Below are 24481 nucleotides of genomic sequence, written 5' to 3' on the forward strand. Positions count from 1 at the left end.
TGCATGGCCAATATGAGAATCCAAGTCTTTTGCTAGTGTTAGGTGGTAAGAAAGATGCAAACAGACTCTTATGATCCCTGAATGTCCTTAACTGGCTCCACGCACTAGACAGCCCTGGTTTGTTTTTCCATATAACCATCAAGCCCAAGTGGTTATTGAAGATGCGCAAGAAGATGGTGGTAAAGGAAACTATTTGCTTCCTGTCAATAAAACAATAATGTTTTAATAAAAATGCATCCATAGGATGCTTTTTTAAAACAAAACAAAACTGTATTTCTTGAGTAAGAGGGGGAAAGCATTGTCAACAACAAAAGTGCAGGGATACACAACACAATACATATCATTCTCTTTCTCATATATGTGTGTGTGTGTGTGCGCGCGTGCGCGTGTGTGTATATATATGAGAGGCCATAGAAATTTGCTAGCTATGGAGTACAGTTTCCACTTAAGCTCTGCTCTTGGCAACTGGTATAACACCCCTTTCAAATTATCTACAGTTCTACATCACAAGTACATGTGTATAAACTCAAGAAAACAAAACAGAAACAAATGGCACACTCTGGTCCTGTCACAATGTTATTTGGAATTGGAGTCTTTTCCTGGAATGCGTGGAGATCTTGTTTTGCCACGGGCCCTTTTTTATAACTTCTGGGTCATTGTGGTGTTCTTTAACAAACTTAATAATGTGCTCTCTGCAAGAAAATGACAAATTGGACTCTGCCAGAAACTGACAAAAGAACCCCCTTCCTCTGTTACTTCAAATGCTCTGTCGCAAGTGGGAAAGCAATTTATCTCTCTCCCCAGCCCAAACAACCATTCTGGGCTGCATTTTCCGCTCCTCTAAGTTCCCTGCACATTGGTGTTTACACCATGGATAAAGCTCACACCCAAACAAGCAAACAAACAAATTCAAGAAAAGCGAGGCAAAAACAGTTTCATCTCTAGGTTCCAGCTGTGTGCTTTAATCCAGCTGCTCTGGACTCCTGCCTGGCTGCATACATGTTGATGGGATCTTTCTACAGTCACATCTTTTTCCTTCTGTGGTGGTAGCAATAAAATACATAACACCATGAAAGTTTATACTACTGCATATAAATCAGCCCTAACGCACAGAAACTTTCAGCTCCCAAAATGCATTCATAGCTTTCCAGAATAATGAGAAAATGGAATTCTCTAAAAACCAGAGTTCCTGATTTGGATGATTTATTAAGACTGAAATCAGAGAGCATGACCTCAACTAAATTCTGTCACACAGAATTCAAGCATTTTTGCTTTCACAACTGGGGCTAATGCGTCCCCTGTAGCCAATGTGGGCAAGGAAATTCTGCACATTTACTATACCCTATTTCACCTGTATACGTTGGCAAAAGAAGCTAACATGCATTATGCATAAACACATCCTTTGCAAATACTGCGACTATGCGGGTGAAGATGTATCCAAAAACAGACATAGCATGTCCCAATCTACATGTTAGCACACACTGGGAAAGTTTTGAAATTTAAGAACATTCTGGAATTATTAAATCATATAATTCAGATGGAAGGAGTGATGGGCACTGGTTCAGATGGCTTTTAAAGCACTGGTTTCCAAAGGATTATACAAATTTATAGAGGACAGGCTTGTCAACTGCCGATAGCTAAATGGAATCTGAGATTCATAGGTAGCATTGCTGAGGATCAGGCACCTGAGGATAAACAATGGAAGAGGTTGCTGTCTTCTACCTGGAGGCATCTGCTTGGCCAGTACTGCAAACAGGATGCTGAACTAGGTGGAATTCTTGGTTTGATCAAATAGGGCTCTTTTATATTCAAATAAAACTCTTGAAACTAATTTCCTAGACCTGCCCTAAGCACCTACGACGTGGCGGTTGTAGAGCACAACTTGCAACTTGCAACTCGCCAAACCAAATGCAGCACACCAACCACGTACAATAGCCCACCAGAGACTCAACGGACATCGTGCTTTTACTGCCATCTGCAGAATATAAAAACAAGATCGCTGCCACACATCTTACAGGCCTGTGTGTAGTTTGGTAGGTCACAACAAAACACAAAATGTACTCTTAGAGTGGTACTAGTGGGACATTATACAAGTGTTGCAGATACGTTTGTGGCCTGCCTCACACTCAACAACTGCAAAGTAGAAGTAACTTCAAGAGGCATCTAAAGTGGCTGATTTGTATATCAAGCTCACCCATGTGCAGTGAACCCATCTTGCAGACTAGCGCCCATCACAAGCCAGCTCATGGGGTTTGTTACTGCTCTTATTTCCATTTTCCATTCCCTATTTCCATTTTAACCTAAAGTTGCCACAGGGATGCTCATCAGCTCATTGGTCAGGAAATGTGAAACGTTGGCGTATGCACGTGGTCCCTGGAAGGTTCCCCATGAGGAAATGCAACCCTTGGGCTGAAAAAGGTTCCCTGATCCCTGCAATAAGTCCCACCAGCTGCTGATAGATTTGTACTCTGAAGCAGTGAGACACTTCGGAAGTTCATGTTTTATGTTCTGATCTATTTTCTAATATTTTTAACAATTCTATATGTTTGTAAACTTGATAGTATGCCACCTACGGATTGCCCTGTGTTAGGCAAAAAAATACAATAAAGTAATTAATCATTAGTAAAAACAGAATTTCTACCTCTCTCTTTTCTTCTTTGGCTCCCACAGTGCTGAAAGGCTTGTGCCTGGAATTATGCAACAATGCAGTCCTACACATGTCTACTCAGAAGTAAGTCCCATACAGTAAAATGGAATTTACTCCCAGGTATAAGTGAGCATAAGGATAAGATTGCAGCCACATCCTGCAGTTCTATTTTTGCCATTTAAATGGTCATTACTGACATAAACCCACAACTTCTGGCATCTCCTTCAATATGCCGTTTTCTGTCTGCCAAATCATTAAAGAAAATTAAATCCAAACACAGATCTCTTTTCCAGACCTAAATCTCATTCTTTTACTATGTGTGTACATTCCTCTGAGTATAAGCCTATGACTATTTTCCTTTTCCATCATTCTGATCTTTCCTTCCAGATAAGATGCCTTTAGTACTATACCAAATTCTGAACCAATGCCACATACTTTACTCCTTCTACATCATTCATTTTGCCCAAAAGTTTTGTAAATCTTTCCAAAGAGTGATTTAGTTATTTAATACTGACTGGCTCTTGCTCTTTCAAGTATATTTTTACATATAGTGTTCCCTAATAACTTTGTTACATTACTACAGACTATTTTGAGTTCTACCAGACCATATTTGCCAGAATCTCTCCTCCTTCTTTGGGGGTTAATTTTGCCACTCCTTTCTTACCTCTCCAGTAGGTTCACAAATTTCAGAAATAGTTATCATACACCCATTTCCCCTTACTTATAACAAGAAGCTAATGCTGCTATCCCCCTTCATGGATCACTGCCTTGCCGTGGCGAAGGGGCTTGAATAACTCAGAGAAACTATGAGCTATGCCGACCCCTCTCGCTCTCCAGGCTTCAGGAAGCTATCAGCAAGCCTGGAGAGCCCGCGGGAGTTCCCACAGGGCTCCCTAGGCTGCGGATAGCAGCCTGCTGCCCGGGACACCCTGAAGCAGAGCGCCCCGTGCTTCAGGGAGACATCGGCCAGCCCCACAAGCTCGGGGGACAGCGGGGAGCTGCAGCGCCGCCATCCCGCTGTTCCCCGACCTGGTTTTGGGGGGGAAATAAAGGGAAAAAAATCCGTTTATTTCCCCCCAAAAAAACTAGGTGCGTCCTATGGGATGAAAAATACGGTAACTTATATGCAGAATTCATCATGTGAAAGGCTGGGCTGGATGAATCCCTAGCAGGAATTAAGAATGCCGGAAGAAATATCAACAACCGCAGATATGCAGATGACACAACCTTGATGGCAGAAAGTGAGGAGGAATTAAAGAACCTTTTAATGAGGGTGAAAGAGGAGAGCACAAAATATGGTTTGAAGCTCAACATCAAAAAAACGAAGATCATGGCCACTGGTCCCATCACCTCCTGGCAAATAGAAGGGGAAGAAATGGAGGCAGTGAGAGATTTTACTTTCTTGGGCTCCATGATCACTGCAGATGGTGACAGCAGCCACGAAATTAAAAGAGCCCTGCTTCTTGGGAGAAAAGCAATGACAAACCTAGACAGCATCTTAAAAAGCAGAGACATCACCTTGCCGACAAAGGTCCGTATAGTTAAAGCTATGGTTTTCCAAGCAGTGATGTATGGAAGTGAGAGCTGGACCATAAAGAAGGCTGATCGCTGAAGAATTTATGCTTTTCAATTATGGTGCTGGAGGAGACTCTTGAGAGTCCCATGGATTGCAAGAAGATCAATCATGTCCATTCTTAAGGAAATCAGCCTTAAGTGCTCACTGGAAGGACAGATCCTGAAGCTGAGGCTCCAATACTTTGGCCACCTCATGAGAAGAGAAGACTCCCTGGAAAAGACCCTGATGTTGGGAAAGATGGAGGGCACAAGGAGAAGGGGACGACAGAGGACGAGATGGTTGGACAGTGTTCTTGAAGTTACCAGCATGAGTTTGACCAAACTGCGGGAGGCAGTGGAAGACAGGAGTGCCTGACGTGCTCTGGTCCAGGGGGTCACAAAGAGTCGGAAACGACTAAATAACAACAATGTTGCTAAAAAGCTAAAATGTTACATAGGGACATATGAGCGGTGTTTTGCGTAAGAAGATCCCCCAAACCCCCTCCAAAATAAATCACACAGGACACAGAATATTTGTTTAAGATTTTTGGCGTTAATTTGGCCACAACTTTATTGATTACAACATGTGAGTGGTTATTCCTATTAGGAATTGTTGGTAGAGAAATACCTAGACAAGATAAAACATTGTTTTTATATGCTACAACTGCAGCTAGAATGTTATTAGCCCAATGATGGAAGCGAGAAGAGATACCAACGAAAGAAGAGTGGCAGATAGAATTAATGGATTAGGATGAATTAGCGAAATTGACTGGGAAAATTTGGAACCAGCAGGACCAGAATTTCTTGAAAGACTGGGATAAAGTTATATTGTATTTAAAAGACAACTTTAAATAATTGTCATCGCTCGTAAGGTTACAAGAAGTTTTGTAGGTTTAATTTATCATTTATTACTAAAGGAAATTTATAATTTGATTACCTAAGATTATGAGTTAGGCTGAGGTAGATGGAGACCTCCAGGTATCCCACCTGGGGAAGGCCAAGCCCAGCCTGTGTTAATGGTGCCATATAGGATCCAGGGGCTGCACGTGACCACTTAATGTGGGGGAGCGGTCATTATTTTTTTAAAAAATGCATATTAGAGATTAATTTGGAAAACCATTAGTCGAGGAGGAGGGAAGTCTCAGGCTGAAATAGCCAAATGATTTTATATTTTGTATACAATATGGATGTTTTGATGGAAAATATCTGGAAAAACCAATATGTGTGTGTGTGTGTGTGTCTGCTTTTTAAGATGCTGTCAATGACAAACCTAGACAGCATCTTAAAAAGCAGAGACATCACCTTGCCGACAAAGGTCCATATAGTTAAAGCTATAGTTTTCCCAGTAGTGATGTATGGAAGTGAGAGCTGGACCATAAAGAAGGCTGATCACCGAAGAATTGGTGCTTTTGAATTATGGTGCTGGAGGAGACTCTTGAGAGTCCCATGGACTGCAAGAAGATCAAACCTATCCATTCTGAAGGAAATCAGCCCTGAGTGCTCACTGGAAGGACAGATCCTGAAGCTGAGGCTCCAATACTTTGGCCACCTCATGAGAAGAGAAGACTCCCTGGAAAAGACCCTGATGTTGGGAAAGATGAAGGGCCCAAGGAGAAGGGTATGACAGAGAACGAGATGGTTGGACAGTGTTCTCGAAGCTACCAGCATGAGTTTGACCAAACTGCAGGAGGCAGTGGAAGACAGGAGGGCCTGACGTGCTCTGGTCCATGGGGTCACGAAGAGTCGGAAACGACTAAACAACAACAATGTTGCTATCACACTGCAGTTACTTTTGTTGCCAGCGTTGGTACTGTGAACTGCAGTGTCACTCTTCCACCATTGTTCAAGCAGGAGAGTCCATGCAAACCTTCAGAGAAACCCCTTCTAAAATGCCTGGGTTGGTAACTTTTAAGGGGTTATTTAATGCACACCCTTCCTTAAATGAAAAGGGGTGTACATAAGAATATCTTGTTAAAAGGGAGGAAGGGCTACATCATTTTAGCATGGGATTCCATGGAAATCGCTAATAAAATGAAGAAAAAACCTTTGCCTTTTAGCATCACCTTAAAAAGGTAAAGGTAAAGGACCCCTGACAGTTAAGTCCAGTCACGAACGACTCTGGGGTTGCGGCGCTCATCTCGCTTTACTGGCCAAGGGAACCGACGTTTGTCTGCAGACCGTTTTTCTGGGTCATGTGGCCAGCATGACTAAGCTGCTTCTGGCGAAACCAGAGCAGCACACGGAAACACAGTTTACCTTCCCGACGGAGCGGTACCTATTTATCTACTTGCACTTTGATGTGCTTTCGAACTGCTAGGTTGGCAGGAGCTGGGACCAAGCAACGGGAGTTCACTCTGTCATGGGGATTCGAACTGCCAGCTTCCAATCGGCAAGTCCTAAGCTTTGTGGTTTAACCCACAGCGCCACCAGCATCCCTCTTACATCATCAACTTACATCATTGTAATATCATGCGATTGGCATGTGTGCAGCTCCACTCATCTGTCAAATTTGGCCCTGAGGCCAATCCAGATAAGGACCTGGGCTGTGGAGCCAACAAGGCTCCCCTACCCTAGTCTAAGATAAATTTGATGAGCGCTAAGGGGAGTCAGTGGGGTTTGGAGAGCAATGCTAGCAGGGCACAGTCCCTAGTAAGCCTGTCTTTATATTAAGCTTTTCACAGTTACAAATTCGAAGAATAATAATTGTGCCTTGGAAATACATTAATGCCTCATGATTATTTTTTTATCTTAATTTGCATGCCATTACAGTCAGCTTTGTAACTGCAAAGGGTAATACCAAAATATGAGATGGTAGGATAATAGATGCAAGAATCACTCATGCATCTTCTTAGAAATGTAAGGAAAGCCTTCCTGGATCAGAGAGACCACAGGCCTCTCTAATGTAACAATAGCCAACCAGATGTCTCCACAAAGTACACAAGCAGGACAAGAAGGTAATAGCTTTCTCCAGCTGTTGCTCCCCAGCAACTGGTATTCAGATAAATTACCTGGTGGTAATGGAATGCATGACTCCATAACATAGATCTGCAGCAAACACTTCCAACATATGGAACTGACATAGGTTAGGTGAAATTGGTTCATCACTGACTTGTACACTACATGATTTGGTCTAGTGATTTCACCTCTGCTATTCCGGCTTATAAAGTAACACAGGTCCTAGCTTCAGATGGAGAGAGGCAGTCCTTGAGGTATTGCGGTCCTGAGCTGTTTAAGGCTTTATAGGTCAAAACTAGCATCTGGAGTGTTTCACAACATTCCTTTAGAGCACAAAGACATACTGCTTTGTGGACCATTCCCCACTCCCCACCAGAATATGTAGTTTATCACAAGAGATGTTGGGAGGTGGATTATCTAGACCCATTTTTGTTTGCTTTCATGTCTGTTTCTGCCCCTGAGGCAGCCTTGGTTGCCCTGAAAGTTGACCTCTACTGGGACACAAATGGCAAGTGCATCTCTGTTGACTTTCATTCATCTCTTGGAGGCTTTTGATACCACTGCCCATAATATATTCCAGAATCTGCTCTCTCGTAATAGTTGGAGGTACAGCGATAAGGTGCTTCACATCAACTTGCAGAGATGGTTGCTGCAGTAGAGGAGTTCTTGCTCAACCCCATGGCATTTGTGTTCTGGAGTCCCACAATGTTCCATCTTGTCACCCATGCTCTTTAGCAACTACATGAAGATGCTGAGTGAAGTCACCAGGGTATTTGGAGAGCAGTTCCATCAGTGTGCTGAAGACATCTTTGTCCTATGAGTCAGATGAGTCAGTGCAGGTGCTTGGAGGCTAGATGGTGGAATTAGAGGGGGGAAGCCTGTTTTAGATGGAAATAGCAGGTGTCTAATTAGGGGATACTTCTTGATGTAGAACTATCAGCGGAGACACAGGTAATGTCAGTGGCTCAGAGTGTCTTTTTCCAGATCTTGCTGGTTCACCAGCTACAGCCTTTCCTGGCCAGAGATAACCTGGCCAGAGTGATCCATACTCCAGCTCCAGTGGTTGTTGTTGTTGTTGGTTTACATACATTATACACACACTCAAACACACACACACACTGTTGATAAAAATAAACACAAAGTAATTCACAAACAAATATCATCTATCTTCAAACATAAGAAGATGATGGTCTAAAATAATCTCTAATTTGGGGTTGGGTTATTGTAATGTACTATGTGTGAGCGCCTAGGACTTGCCGATCGAAAGGTCGGTGGTTCGAATCCCTGCGGCGGGGTGCGCTCCCGCTGCTCGGTCCCAGCGCCTGCCAACCTAGCAGTTCGAAAGCACCTCCGGGTGCAAGTAGATAAATAGGGACCGCTTACCAGCGGGAAGGTAAACAGCGATGTCACGCTGGCCACGTGACCCGGAAGTGTCTCCGGACAGCGCTGGCCCCTGGCCTCTTAAGTGAGATGGGCGCACAACCCCAGAGTCTGTCAAGACTGGCCCGTACGGGCAGGGGTACCTTTACCTTTACCTTTATGTGTGAGGCTGCCTTTAAAAACAACCTGAAAACTGAAACTGGTAAAGAATGTAGATTGTCTGGTGCAACTAGAATCATAGAATCATAGAGTTGGAAGAGACCACAAGGGCCATCAAGTCCAACCCCCTGCCAAGCAGGAAACACCATCAGAGCACTCCTGACATATGGTTGTCAAGCCTCTGCTTAAAGACCTCCAAAGAAGGAGACTCCACCACACTCCTTGGCAGCAAACTCCACTGTCGAACAGCTCTTACTGTCAGGAAGTTCTTCCTAATGTTTAGGTGGAATCTTCTTTCTTGTAGTTTGGATCCATTGCTCCGTGTCCGCTTCTCTGGAGCAGCAAAAAACAACCTTTCTCCCTCCTCTATGTGGCATCCTTTTATATATTTGAACATGGCTATCATATCACCCCTTAACCTCCTCTTCTCCAGGCTAAACATGCCCAGCTCCCTTAGCCGTTCCTCATAAGGCATCGTTTCCAGGCCTTTGACCATTTTGGTTGCCCTCCTCTGGACACGTTCCAGTTTGTCAGTGTCCTTCTTGAACTGTGGTGCCCAGAACTGGACACAGTACTCCAGGTGAGGTCTGACCAGAGCAGAATACAGTGGCACTATTACTTCCCTTGATCTAGATGCTATACTCCTATTGATGCAGCCCAGAATTGCATTGGCTTTTTTAGCTGCCGCGTCACACTGTTGGCTCATGCCAAGTTTGTGGTCAACCAAGACTCCTAGATCCTTTAAACATGTACTGCTCTCAAGCCAAGTGTCACCCATCTTGTAACTAGCAGGCATCATGTAACACCAATCTTCAAAGAACTTCACTGGTTACCAGTGTGATTCCAGGAGGTGTTCTCAAGGTGCTAGTGCTGACCTGTAAGGCCCTAAGTGACTTGGGACTTAATTCTTGGGACCTAAAGGGGCACCTCTCCCCCTGTGTCAGCATGCTGGATGTCTCAGATCTGATGAAGAAGCCTTTCTTGTGATCCTTTTATCTTGGGGATGGGAGGCAACTGGTTTCCCCACCATTTCACTATTTCATTCCCCACTGAGTCAAGAAGGAAATGGGACAGCGAGGGGGCTTGAGAGGTAAGCTTACAGCCATATGGAAAAATGCTTTGACACAAAGGTTGGAGGTTAAAAGTTTAAATGCTCATGACAGAGATGACAGCATTCCCTTTTTGGTCAGTAACTTCAAAGAGAATGTCTTTTCTTAATGCCACTATTGTAGCTTTTTGAAAACCCACTGAAATTCTAGTGTGTTTATTGCACACTAAAAGCATTTTTTTAAAGGACTCCTTGTTGCATTTGTTTCACAACTGCATACAAAGCACAGATGAAGGCTTATTTTAAAAACCTACTGAAAATCTACAGTTAAGTCTAGTTTAGGTACTCTTTCTTCATATGCTATATTTAGCAACATATTTTAAATTAACCCCCTTAATAGTAAACGCCAGGTCTCAAAATCACACAAAAGGCTATATGCTGATTTTTTCCTAATTTGAACGGAACTTGAAAAGAATTATTATTCAGTTATCCAAACTTTCCCCAGCCCCAAGTATATAGTACACACACACACACACACACACACTTTGTCAATACAGTATTGAACAGCAACCCTCTTGGTAATAATTGCCCCCAGGAAATTCCAGTATCTATTGTTTACGGTCCTTTCCCCGATCTCTACAGGAACATCTGGAAAGTCTGTCTAAGGCGATTAATGGAGAGGGTTGAAATGTGAGGGTAACTATGCCCTATAGCCACAGAAGGTGCTGTAACCTTCCAAACTCTTTTGTTGCAGTGGGGGCAGATGAAGGCATCCAGTTGTGCTGCTGCAGATGCCCCGGGGCGTTTCTTCTCTCTGTGCTCTTCCCAGTGGTCATTCCTCCTCTGGTCACTGCTGTGGATGCATGACCTGTCTGTCTCCAGGCACTGTGGTCACCTGCAAAGGATTCTCACATGGCAGGGTTGATCCTGCCAGCCTTCATGTCATGTTTGCAGAAATTTTTGTAACACAGAGTTGGTCTGCCGAGGAGCCTGGTGACTGAATCCAGCTCCCCAAAGAGCCCATCCTTGGGGATCCCTGCCATCTTCCCTTCTGTGGACATATGAGGGGGGAAATGGCTGTTTTTGGTAGGGCTCGTGTTTCCACAAGTGAAGTTTAAATCCTTGTTTTAAACCATAGAAATTATGGAGGTTTTTCGTGGTGGCCCTGCCGTTCTAGGAACAGCACTGAAGAATTCCCAATATGAAGAACATTTGATGATGGTGACTTAATTTCTACACCAATTAAAATATTAAAAATACATCTAAGTGGTGTACAGAAAACTGAAGGAACAACAAACAACTTGAACAAAAATATTACAAGAATGCACAGTTACATATAAAACAGTTACATTAATGCAAAGCTACTAGTATATATACATTCTTACAAGGTGGCTTGCAAGGAACTGTGGCAGTTATCTGTTTATTATTATTTAAACAGTTCCCTTAACTGCTCTTCCCTGAGGTAAGCTGTGGCCAAATTGTTTTCCTTCCCTCCCCCAAGCAGATATGCAGGGGGCATATTTGAACAGTGCTATGGTTTACTTTAGGGCCTATTTAAATACCTTCTGCCATATATTTCAAACAAACAGTTCACTTCATTAGAAAGGCAAACAGTTTAGCCTTAGACTACTAGCACTTGAGAAGAACCACACTGGGCAGACAAAACCTTCTGCCCTGTGTAAACACTGCCTTGTCTTCAGCTCTAAGCTGCAACCATGTGGAACTTCACTTCAAAAAGCCTTTTTACAAATACTTCACACATCCATTTGTTAAGTAAGTGATAACCCTGAAGAGATTATCTGCAGGGGCTGAAATCCTCTGCTGATTATCAGTGCTTTTATGTGAGCTAAGAAAGGAAATCGGGACAGTTCACTCTCATATATTAGCTGGATGCAGAACAATAAAATTAGTGGCATTACAAGTACATGGAATGGATTAATCTGCAAAAGAATTGCATAGGTCTTATAGAAAGGAAAAGTACTAGTGTGGACATTAGTTCCTGGTCTTCAATTAGGAAATATTATGGACTTGGTCAAAAGCTAGTTTTTCTGGTCGACTGGGATAGACTGGTTGAACCATTCTCTAACTAGAGTCTTAAAAAGCCTCAAGTTAAGCAAGTCCTCATATGCTAACTTTCAAGGCATGCTATCTACATGGTCAACAACCTACAAACATTGCCTTAAGAGTTTCAAATCTTGTGGTTTCCAAGTCCATTTTATAATTTGGCTAATTCCATGCTTTTTAAAACTAAGAAACTCAAGGCTTTTTAAAAATAACTGCAAAACAAAACAAAAAGAGAGAACAAACACAACAAGTCCAGTTTCTTGCTGCTCTGCATCCACCACATGAATGCAAAGCAGCATACAAATCATATTAACTACATGTATCTAAAAATGAAAATCAGCCGTGGCCCAGCAGACCATGACGTATTTTCAAGTCTCCAACTCTAGGGCTCAGCCTCACTTCTGCTGGCCCCGCTATTTCCTCCAGGGGAAATCTGTTGTTTACTATCTCAGTTTACAGAAGAAAACTAACAAAAAATATTAGATCCATAAAGTCAATTAAACAAGCAATCCCCCCCCCAAAAAAACTGTGAACAGTTTGCTCTCCCCCCCACCCCGCCCCCCAAACTGGGCTGCTATCCTTGAGTGGCAGATACACTGCTGGTTTGACCCATTCGCTAACTAACATCTTCCTTGCAGTCATTCAAGAGCCTATTCTTCAGGGCCCTTAAAGACGCCATATTCACTGCTTTTTTGTTTGTTTGTTTGTTTGTTTCAAAATCATTAATACAGTTCACAATTCGCAAAATATTTTCCCCCAGGAAAAAAGCAGAAAATTGGCAATAAGGATAAAATTGCAGTTAAATAAAAACGGATTAATACCTGAGAAAGGAACCTAAGCTGTCTATATTTCAGTTAGAAAATACAACCAAACAAGGGGGGGGGAGGAAGGTCTATTTGCACCCTAAACAGACATGCAGGCCTCCTACTGACACTTTTGGGAGTTCCAGTTGCCTACCAAAAAGAGAATTCACTCTTAAGAGAGCACAGCATTTCAAAAAGAGTGAACTTGCTGTCACTCCCTGCTGCTTCTACCGCTTTCTGTCAGAGATAGAGAAAAGTTTTGATCAAAATATCAGTACTTGTAGCTGGAAGACTTTTTGGTAGACGTAACTGGTCATTTTCATAGTGTCAAAGTCTATTGATCTGAAGAGAGTTGTTGCTCAAACCTTAAAACACAGAAAAACTTGAAGACAGTCCGAAAGCATAAACAAATGAGCTTTGATAGTCTTCCAGTTCTGCTAGAGAGAGTTCAAGTTTGCAGGTGCATGCCTACCAGCAAAATATTCAAAAATAAAAATGTAACAATAAATATTGTCTCAAACTGTTAGAATATGTAGAAATCAAAGATTACCAGAATTTGACAACACGGGTGCATTACTTCCCTGTTTAACTACCCACTTTGTGTCACTCTAAGTTTGAGTCAAGAGACCTATGTACAAGAACACTCAAAATGTTCATCATGGTGAGTATCCAGCCTCCTCTGGTGAGCATGATGAACCCAGACATCCTCCAAACCTTGAAGCTGGAACCAGAGATCATCTCAGCAGTTGTGCAGCGCTTCTGAGGTGCTCGGAGTGCCTACAAAATGCAGCAATGACTGTAGGAATCATTCCTTGCCCTGTTTCTGAGCCTGAAATTATCCACATTGCACAGCAGCGTTCGGAATTTGCCAGGTGCCAGGCACATTTTCCACCTGGCTATCGGCCACTTGTGACCAAGTGAAGATGCCCAAATGCCAGGATGGCGCCTGACATCAGCATCTGGAGGTGCATGCCTGGGATCACTGGCCTTCCATTTTGGCGACTGTAGCCCTGGTGTAAGGAGCCATTTGGTGCCTGGCTTATAAATCTGAGTGTCTAACACTGTTGCTCAGTGCTCTGAATGTACTCCAAGCACCTTAGAAGCATAGCATGACTGCAAGGTCAATCTTTGCACCTTGCCTTGCTCCAGCTACACAAGAAGAGCTAAATCCTACTCAGAGTAAACCCACTGAAATTAATGAACATAGCTTAGTGATGTTTATTAAATTCAGTGGGGGGGGGGGTTTCTGAGTAGGTCTGGCATTGAATACCAACCCAAAAAACTTGCACTGCTTCCATATTTGGTGTGTCACTCCTCAACTTTACTGGCTGGTTGAGGCTGGTTGAGGCTCACTGGCCTTGCAATACCTAAACCAGAGCTTTCCAAACTTTTCATGTTGGTGTCACACCTTTTAGACATGCATCATTTTGTGACACAGCAATTCAGTTTTACTAGCAAACCGGAGGTTAAACTAACCCTTTATAAGAGTGTGGGAGCATTCATGCGACACACCTGCACACTGTGGCCGACACACTAACGTGTCGCAACACACAGTTTGGAAAGCTCTGGACTAAATAGACTTCCTGTTTGACTGACAATTGGAGTCTGGATGCTATCGGCCGTTCTAAGCAGCACAGGGTTATTGGGCTCGAACCTCATTATTTCCCCCACAGTTTGGTTTTGTATTAGTAATAAAAATGAGCTACAATATTTCCATCTATTACAAGATGAACCTCAAATTCCCTTCCAGCTCTACAATTCTATGATTCTATGAAATAGTTCATGTTCTGGAATGTGCAGATAAATGCATTCATGATATTTTAAATCATTGTGCCCTAACCTGGGACCTCATGGTGAAAGGCAGCTAAAACAACAACAACAACAACAACAACAACAACAACTTCTATGCACATAACTGGGATACATTTGCACTAAAGAAAAAATTCCAAAAGTAGGAAAACCCAGGTGTCTGATATCAGGTAAAAGTTGTGGAATTTCCTATAAAAGCTCAAATAATAATAATAATAATAATAATAATAATAATAATAATAATTTATTATTTGTACCCCGCCCATCTGGCTGGGTCTCCCCAGCCACTCTGGGAGGCTTCCAACAAAGATGAAAGATACACTAAAATGTCACATATTAAAAACTTCCCTGAACAGGGCTGCCTTCAGATGTCTTCTGAATGCCTTCAGATGTCTTCTGAATATGAGTGGGACCTCAATCATTTCCCTAATTTCAAGGGGAAAGCCATGATTTATGTATGTGGATGCTCCTGATAAAGTATGCCATATCAAGTGGCCAATGCAAAAAGGAAAAAGGAAGAAGGAAAAGTGAAAAACCACAAGAATGCTGAAACTGCATTGAAGCCAATGGGGGGGGGGGGACTGGTAGCATTTATGATCAGCATTTATGATCCCCGCTTGTTGCTGGACTGGTTACAGACCTGACAGGCAGTAAATGCACAGGGGGAGGCGCCGAGGAAGGGTAGCAAAGAGAGAAAAGAAAGTGGCACTTGAATCCTAGATAAAGAGAAGTTGGCTGCTTGCCAGGATCATTTTTCTGAATGGAAGGGTATGAAATAGACACTTCCTTAGATTTCCAGGGAGGAAAGCCACAACCTGAACATCAGGAAAGCGACTTCGCAGATATATTACTTGGTCATTTTTCATACTTTTTATTCATATTCATAGAATTATTATTTATTTCCCATAGGTTCTTTTAGAAATGGGTGGAGGAAGAGAACAAAGCCATAATATCCTGAAGGCATCCCATCTTTATACACAGTTATAAATATCAAGTATTATTTATTTACTTAATAATAAATAATACTTGATATTTAATAATAATATCAAGTATTATTTATTTACATCAAGTATTAGCAGGCCTAGTATTTGGGTTTGGGCCACAAAATGTTCATGTATTTAAAAGAATAGTCCAAGTCCTTTTCAGTGAAACTCTTATCTTGAGTAATTTTCACATGTGACATTTTCCACCATTTCCCACATGTGTAAACAAATGAAAAAGTTAACTGACGAAAGGTGCATTCAGATTTCTTAGCTTTCACCACTGATACACTCCAGATTGAAAAGTGTGCTTAATATCAATTGAGAAAACTCCCCTCAGCTCCACTTTCACGTTCAGATTCCATTTTACTCTAATTATGCAACCCGAAGCCGCCTGGATGTATAATGTACACAGGGGAATCAAGAACAGAAATGTGTAGAAATCTAGACATCCCAGAAAAGTCCATGAGTAGGATGTGTGTTTTTATTTAACATGCACGTCTGGGTTATTTGTGGGACGCAGAAATTCGTTTTCTTTCTTTTTTTCCCCAAAATATAGTCCGGTCCCCCACAAGGTCTGAGGGACAGTGGACCGGCCCCCTTCTGAAAACGTTTGCTGACCCCTGCTCTACGTTGTCACACAAAAGCCAGACATTTCCACAGATTCCTACACAGATATTTCCATCCTTTATCCAAGTAAGCAAGAGGCATTGTCTCAGTTCAATGACACATTCAAGGCAATGAACATGGGGCCTCTTGCTGCCGCTGCACCGCCGGCACACGATTTCTGTTCTCATCCTGGGGCAAAGTTCTCAACCCGAGGTAATTCTTCCAGGTTAGTGGAGTTTGTACCTGAAGTGTTTGTAAACTAAGGTGTTTGCAACTTGAGGTACCACTGTATCTCTTAGAGTGGCGAATGACACTATTTAGCAGGAAGAAAATCCAATGAAAATCCTCATTATTACATTTTTTTACATGGCTGTTTATTTGTATAAATTTTACCATTTTACATATGGATATTTTATGATGCCCTATATTTGTAATAGGGACCTGGGTGGCGCTGTGGGTTAAACCACTGAGCCTAGGACTTGCCAATCAGAAGGTCGGCAGTTCGAATCCCCGTGACGGGGTGAGCTCCCGTTGTTCAGTCCCTGCTCCTGCCAACCTAGCAGTTCGAAAGCACGCCAGAGTGCAAGTAGATAAATAGGTACCACTCCGGCGGGATAGTAAACGGCGTTTCTGTGCGCTGCTCTGATTCGCCAGAAGCGGCTTAGTCATGCTGGCCACATGACCCGGAAGCTGTACGCCGGCTCCCTTGGCCAATAAAGCGAGATGAGTGCCGCAACCCCAGAGTCGGTCACGACTGGACCTAATGGTCAGGGGTCCCTTTACCCTTTACCTTGATATTTGTAATGCCTAATTAAGTTTGGCGAAGGAAGGAAGGAAGGAAGGAAGGAAGGAAGGAAGGAAGGAAGGAAGGAAGGAAGGACATTCCAGGCAGTCAAAAACACTGGAGGAGAGTATGGAGCAAGGACAATGAAGGGTTTGGCCTGGGCAGAGACCTGAGGGCCAGACAGAGAAGCTAGAGGGCCATATCAGAACCCTGGGCCTGGTTATCCCAACGCCTGGTCTGGATGGATGTTTATACAAGGCAGCTTCATGGGGTCAGGAATAAATCCAGAGGTTGCCCATGAGTCATAAGCTCTACAAAGCCCCCTTATATGGAATTCAACATCAAGCCTGGTATTGTTTTCACTCTGATCAGCTGAAGCTCTCCAGGAGCATTTGTGATGGGAAGAAGCAGAGACAGTAAAGGTAAAATATTCACTTAAGGCTTTTGTTTTGATGCTCCATTCAGGCAGGACAGCCTTCATCTCACTCCTCAAAGGGCACTGCATCAGATGTCTCAACTAGTATTTGTTTCAAGTTTACAACTGCCAAAAATATATCAGCTAAAGCTCATTTCAAAATAATTTGGGAAGTTCCTCCTCAGACAAATAATTCAGGCACGGGGGAGGGGGGCAAGCAGTTTAGCTAAAACTGGAGCATTTCCCTGGAGTGTTTGCACATTTTTATTTCAAATATATTTTATGGCAGATGACATTCAAACAAACATAACAAAGTGAAAATGAATGTTCACTATAACAAATCAAGTACAAAAAAAAGTTTACTTACAGTACTTTATAGAATTCAAAGCAGGGGCCGAATCTGGGGGAGAAAAACACACAGAACATTACAATTTTATTTTTAAAGAAACCTTGGCACCTAATTCATTAAAGAGGCATCGTGATTTTTGAATGCATTTATTTCCGTCAGTTATTGGCTTCATCTGCAAAACTGATATTTAGTTCAGGACACCAGCTTCCTAAACTGCCACTCTTTTGCACCAGTGAAATCAGTTTGCATCATTTCTCACATGCATCATCTGTTGTGCTAGAAAACAAATAAGAACAGGAGGATCTGTTTTAAAAGCCAATGACTTATCCATATATAATCAGTACAGTACTTTCCTCTCCCTTAATAACTAGGATGGGGTGGGGGGAGCTAAGAAAGTACCGCCTTCTCTTCCCTATTGCAAAAAGTAGGATATACCTACTACACAGCCACCTCTTCAGGGTCTTGCAGAATGATCCTAAACTTGTTTACTATAAGCATGTTTACTGCACTATCCTAAATTTATTCACAGAATTTAAATGGCGGCCTAGGACTGCCGCCTTAGTCTAGCTCCAACCTATAATGAGCAGTGCACTCTTATTGGGTGTCTTTTCAAAAGTAAGTCCATTTGAGCTTCGTGGGACTTAATCCCAGATAAGTCGGTATACCGTAGATAGGATTGTAACTTTAGGATGATGCCACATATTGCACAACAACAGATCTGGGCTTGGACCAGGTGCCAACTCAAGAAGAGGTCATGACGGGCTGTAATTTACACATTATAAATAAATAAATAAGCAATTTAAATAAATAAATGTTTTTTCAAACACATTTGTTTTCTGCAGTTTTTTGCACATGTCTATAAAGCTTCATTGTGAAGCAGCCTGATTCTGATCAGAAAGAAAAGGCAACTGAATTAAGAGCAGAAGGAGAAGTAAAGAGAAAAATCAATAGTTGCTTTCAAATATTTTCTAATTACTGGGAAATTTAGCCTTCATATTTATTTAAGGGTGAAATGCTGATCAAGTTAAAATTAATCAGAAAGTTCCAAGTGATAGCAGCACAGGGCTGAGATTTCACACTAAAGTAGTAACAAGATTTTTGAACCCTTTTTTTCTCACTGATGTCCAACTCTAGGCTCATGAACCTACTTTTCTCCAATAAAGAAGGTTAACTGTGAACAACTTATTTAGAAATGGCAGGACACTTATCCTTTTCCATTCATAACCTACTTATCATAATACTTAGTCCAAGAAGGAAGCGGGCTCTCTTCTGTATTTATTTTTCAATTCAATCAACTCAAAATGCATTTTGTAAGTTTCTCCCCTCACCCTGTTTAATTCCCAGTGCTTTCAACTAACCTGGACATAGCATGGGATGTGTCTGCAGCTACCAGCAATTACACCTGCAGTTAATATTTTGGATACTAGATTCTGCTCCCTGACTAAATCATGCAAATTTACATAATAATTCTTATTCTTCGTGTTTTATTCTGGTTTGGCTAACCGTGGGGTGAGGCAATGAGCTATGCAGGGCACTAAAACCTGCCTTCCACAGGCCATATTCTGCCCAAGGACTGAAAGCTATCACCTTGCCCACGGATCTCTACCTCTAGTACCTGTTGGAACATTTATTTTTGAGGCTGCAAAGGCACCAGGACAAGACCATCCTCCAGACATTTTACAGAGTGACACTTTCTTCATAGTTGTTCGATCTTACTAATAATTTTGGTACTCAGCTATATATACTCAAATACAACATTCCAACAATTTTGAATGGTGTGCATGTCTTTTTTTTTAAATATGGAAATGGGAGCCCTGAAAGGACTGATATAGTTTTATCTGTGAACTTCAGACTAGAGAAGTACAAAGAAACAACTTACACGTGATGTTTAAAACAAACCTCATACCAGAAACGTACCTGTCCTACTTAATACTTCCAATTATGCACCAAATAAGTGCCAAGGTTTCACAGAACACAATCTTGCATATTTGAAGGGCACACTTGAATGCATGGCTTTCCTGTCAGCCTTGCAGAGGCACCCAAACGATACACACAGAACTGTATGACAGAACCTTTCAGTCGACAAGCAGTTTTACATGTTGGCATCAAGCGTCTCAGGTAGCTGCATGGAGAAGAAAGGTCCGCCCGTGACATCACTCAGATGCTAATTGAAACCTCCATAAACAACAAACACCTCAGGATCTGACACTGCGTGAGCTTTCCTCGGATAAGCAACTTTGTACGGCAACAGGCTGCAGTTGCAAGAGATTTTCAAGCATTCAGAAACATTAGCAGCAATGAAAAAGCTTAAGGATAAATGATTTCAGAGACTTGGAAGTGATGCATTTTGATTGCTGAGTCCCAAGACGGGGGAGATTCTCTCCCCAACGACAGCTAAACCACAGTTATGGCAATGTTTCTTAGGGCATGTGCAAGTTCTCATCAGGCACACAACGAAGGCATTCTGCTAGGGGCAACAATTGATACAGGTCTTTAGAGAGTTCAGAGAGCTTCACATACCCAGCTGCCTTTAAAGCAGTTCAATATTATTATTTTCATATGAAGTTGTTGGTTTTAAAAACTGTGTGCAGCCACTTTGAAGTCTATTGAAAAGCAATATGCACATTTTAAAAACAGGTCATTAAATAAGCGCTGCTGGGTCAAGGAGCAAAGGTTTGCCTAAGAGAACCACCTAGTGAGTTAATGCCTGCGGATAAGCAATTGTATCTCCTCTTATCCAAGGGTTTTTTGAATACATACTATTTGATATTTTCTACTTGTCATTCCAATCATATGACTCCTTTGTGTTGCTCTCTTCAATGGCTCCTTCTCACTTTAGGTCTCCAATTTAAGATTCTTGCACTTACTTTCAAATATCTCCAGGGTCTTGCCCCTTTATATCTATCTTTTCTTCTGCTCAGTCTCTCTGTTCTTCCTTGGACCTTCACTCTGTATAGACAAGCCTTCTAGATCAGCCATGTTTATCCTCTCTGTTTCCTGTCTAAATTCCTTTTCCATTTCCCATCACCCAGGATCAAACTCTTTTCATGTTGTTTTTTTAAAAATTAAAATATCTCCTTATAAAATATCTGGTCACTTTGTTTTATCCTGCCTGACTTTAAAAAAGACAACTATTTCTACTTTTCTTTCCCTTTCCTCCTAATGTGTTTCTTATCCATATAATGCAAGACTGTGCACAAGGTCGTGAAACTTTTAAAGTCTAGCAATTTGGGGCAGCATCACCTTAGCTTGGATCCTAATTTCCCTTCCATGAACAAAACACATTATTTCTGAAATAGGAATTCCCTCCCTCCCTCCCCTCTGCAACTGCCCCATGCCCCCCATCCTCAAGATCTGCTGGAGGGTTTAGGGAAACTTTGGAAATGGGGCAGGAGATGTTGCGGGAGCTGCAGATGCAAGGAAGAGGCAGAAGAAACTGCACTTCCTAGAAACTTAGAGCTTAGAGCAGGGGTCAGCAAACTTTTTCAGCAGGGGGCCGGTCCACCATCCCTCAGACTTTGTGGGGGGCTGGACTATATTTTAAAGAGAGAAAAATGAATGAATTCCTGTGCCCCACAAATAACCCAGAGATGCATTTTAAATAAATGGGCACATTCTACTCATGTAAAAACACACTGATTCCTGGACAGTCTTTGGGCTGGATAGAGAAGGCGATTGTGCTGGATCCGGCCCCCGGGACTTAGGTTGCCTACCCATGGCTTAGAAGAACTATTATTTCTTCCATTATTTTGATAATGAGGGTGATAATAATAATAATAATAGTAATAATAATAATAATAATAATAATAATTTTTATTTATACCCCGCCCACCCCAGCCAAGGTCAGGCTCAGAGCGGCTTATAAGCAATAATAAAAACAAGTTGAATGATTACAACTTAAAAACAAAATTAAAATACAACATTAAAATATTGAAACATAAAAATATTAAAATGTAGCCTCATCGCAGGAGGAGAAAGAAAGGAAAAAAGAAAGAGAGGGAGGGAATCAAATTGGCTCCAAGCCAAAGGCCAGGTGGAACAACTCTGTCTTACAGGCCCTGCGGAAAGAAATCAGATCCTGCAGGGCCCTGGTCTCATGAGGCAGAGCGTTCCACCAGCCCGGAGCCAGTGCTGAAAAGGCTCTGGTTGAAGCCAATCTAACTTCCTTAGGGCTCGGGACCACTAGGGTGTTGCTATGTATGGACCTTGAGGCTCTCCGTGGGGCATACCGGGAGAGGCGGTCCCGGAGGTACGAGGGTCCTAGGCCGTGAAGGGCTTGAAAGGTCAAAAGCAGCACCTTAAATCTGACCCTGTACTCTACCGGGAGCCAGTGCAGCTGGAAAAGTTGATGAGAACAACAACTCCAATAATAACAGAATCATAGAGTTGTAGAGTTGCAAATGAACCCCAAGGGTCAAGCAGTCCAACCCTCTGCAATGCAGGAATCTCAGCTAAAGCATCTATTACAGAAGACTGCCCAACCTCTGCTTAAAAACCTCCAAGGGAGACCATTCCACTGTCAAAAAACTCTTAGTATCAGAAACCTTTTCCTGATGTTTAGTCAAAATCTCCTTTCTTGTAACTTGAAGCCATTGGTGCCAGAGGAGGAGAAAACAAGCTGGTTCCTTCTTCCATGTGGCAGCCCTTGAGATATTTGAAGATGTCTATCATATTTCCTCTCAGTCTCCTTTTTTCCAGGCTGAACATACGCAGCTCCTTCAACCGTTCTTCACTAGGCTTGGTTTCCTGACGCCTTATCATCCTGGTTTCCCTCCTCTGCCCATGTACCAGCTTGTCAATATTCTTAAACTGTGGTGCCCAGAATTGTACACAGTATTCTAGCTGTGGTCTGACCGAGGCAGAATAGAGTGGTACTATTACTTATTTTTGAGAAATCCTTGCTGGGTCTTAGTAATCACAACATTCTTAATAAAAGTAAGTCAACAAATGTTCTCTGCCGTTTGATTTTTTTAAGTCCATATGAAACATATTCAGTTCCTTTCCTCATGAGATCTGCGATCTAGACTTTTTGTCATGTTTTTAGCTTACCCATGAGAAATGTGCGACTGCCACTGAAAATGGGAGCCCAGTATTACTTCCTTTGTCCTCTGGAGATATCTGGCAACACGAAACGCACAATATCCTTTGGGTTTCCCTGCCCCAGTGGGGAAGAGAGGATAAGGAAACTCAGAGGAATTATTATGCTTCACATTTTGTATTACCGGACAGCAGCAGGAGAGGGAAGAGTGGGGTTGCCATTTTCAGCATCAACCTTGCAACTCTCACAACATTTTGTTCTGGGTCTCTATTTCACGTTTAAGAGGGAAGAAGCGTAGAATATTTGATTAGCTGAGATGTGTTCCCACTGACACCAAAGGTTCCTGTCATTCTTATGCGCTTAGCCAAGAAGCCCCAAGAAGAAAACATGAAAAAAGGCCCTGGAGATGCATTTGTGTACATGTTGCTGGGTATCCAGAGAGCCTAATCCTCTTATCTCTTGTTCCCATGTAATTCCTCTGGTTTTAGAAAAGTATTAGGACTGGAGAGTTTTTCTGGTAGACATGAAGGAGCTGCTCATGGTCTGCAATTTCATTTTATTCCCAAGAATGCTGAAACCTAAAATTCCCGGCCATTATGGACAAACTATACAGAACTATGTCCTGTGTGGCTAGGCTACTTTGGGGCTGAGAACTAATTAACTAAAGAGATAATCAGTTCCAGGCCAACAAACACAAGTTGCATATATTCTTTACTACAGAGGGGAGACTGTATGCCGTTACAGAGCTACAGTTTCGGGTAAGCAGTTAAGAGCTTGAAAGGATATTTAAGACTTCTTTCATTTATGCATATAAGCTTTCAAGTTTTTTAAAAAATGGATGTTAAGTACAATATGAACTGCTATTTGCTATGTCCCTAGACTTGGTCTCCTAACGTAACCATTCATCAAAATACAACATGTTTTTTGCCTGACGGGAGTGTCTTGTTCAATCAAAGGAAAACTACTGACAATCTTTTAAATATCCAATTCTAAACAATACCTACAGCAAGAGGCCTGATTTTGATTTATTGAATAATTTGACTAGAAAACACCTGTAGTCGCAACTACATTATGTGCAATCACTTCCATTTCTTTGTTGCACACATTCAAAAAAATACCAAAATAAAAATTGACAGCATAGTTATACTGCTCTGTTCCAGCACTACACAATGGATATTAAATTGTGTGTGCTTAAACCATGGGTTACATATCACATTTCATTGACTTTCATAAGCAGCAAGACTCATCCACCAATGGCTACCAAAAGAATATAAAAACACATTTTAAAAAATCCTGATTAGGGAATAACAGAAAAATGTGTATCAGTCTTCTGTTTCCACTACATTTCTAACACAAATGCTTCACAAATTGTTATGCAGCAATTTGTGCACAGTTAGTTCTTTCTTTAATCAAGAAATCTGCCTGATTTTGAGCTTATTTCCCAAAGGCTAGGAGTGAAGGTTATTCCATTAGGCCTTTAGGGAGTAGCAATCTAATACGTTTCTGAATTATTCCAGACTGAGCTGAGCTGAACATGAGAACAAAGCCTGGATTCCACTGCAAGAGAAGACCAGCCTAACTCCCAGCTGGGAAGATTTAGGGAGAGATTTATATACATACAAACACTGGAGAAATTTTCCAAGTAATTGCGTGTATTTGCCCACTGTTGTCAGAGACTGTAAACTAATGTTTATTAAAACACATCAGCAAGGTGCTGCCTTTGTTATCCATCTCCCAGGTTCTTCACGCAGGTCATTAGAAAAAAAACTCATTTGCCTCCATTCTTTATTTCTTCACAGTGGAAGACAAAGAAGTGGAAGACCAAGAAAGATGAAATGGAATTTAGTAAGCTACTTAGCAAAGGTAAAGGGACCCCTGACCATTAGG

At 42.0% G+C, this 24481-nt stretch overlaps 1 protein-coding gene across 6 annotated transcripts in view; it reads right to left on the reverse strand.

Moving 5' to 3' along the window:
• The window catches only part of GLI3 (GLI family zinc finger 3), a 239278-nt gene that overhangs the window by 113705 nt on the left and 101092 nt on the right, over positions 1–24481 (reverse strand). For all 6 annotated transcript variants that reach the window (XM_083706243.1, XM_083706246.1, XM_083706245.1 and 3 more), the window contains one exon: positions 17575–17607. In XM_083706243.1, the coding sequence (XP_083562369.1) occupies positions 17575–17607 (33 nt within the window). The remainder of the gene's footprint in view (positions 1–17574; positions 17608–24481) is intronic.

The sequence above is a fragment of the Podarcis gaigeae genome, assembly GCF_964106915.1.
Source record: "Podarcis gaigeae genome assembly, chromosome: 12".
Taxonomy (NCBI): domain Eukaryota; kingdom Metazoa; phylum Chordata; class Lepidosauria; order Squamata; family Lacertidae; genus Podarcis; species Podarcis gaigeae.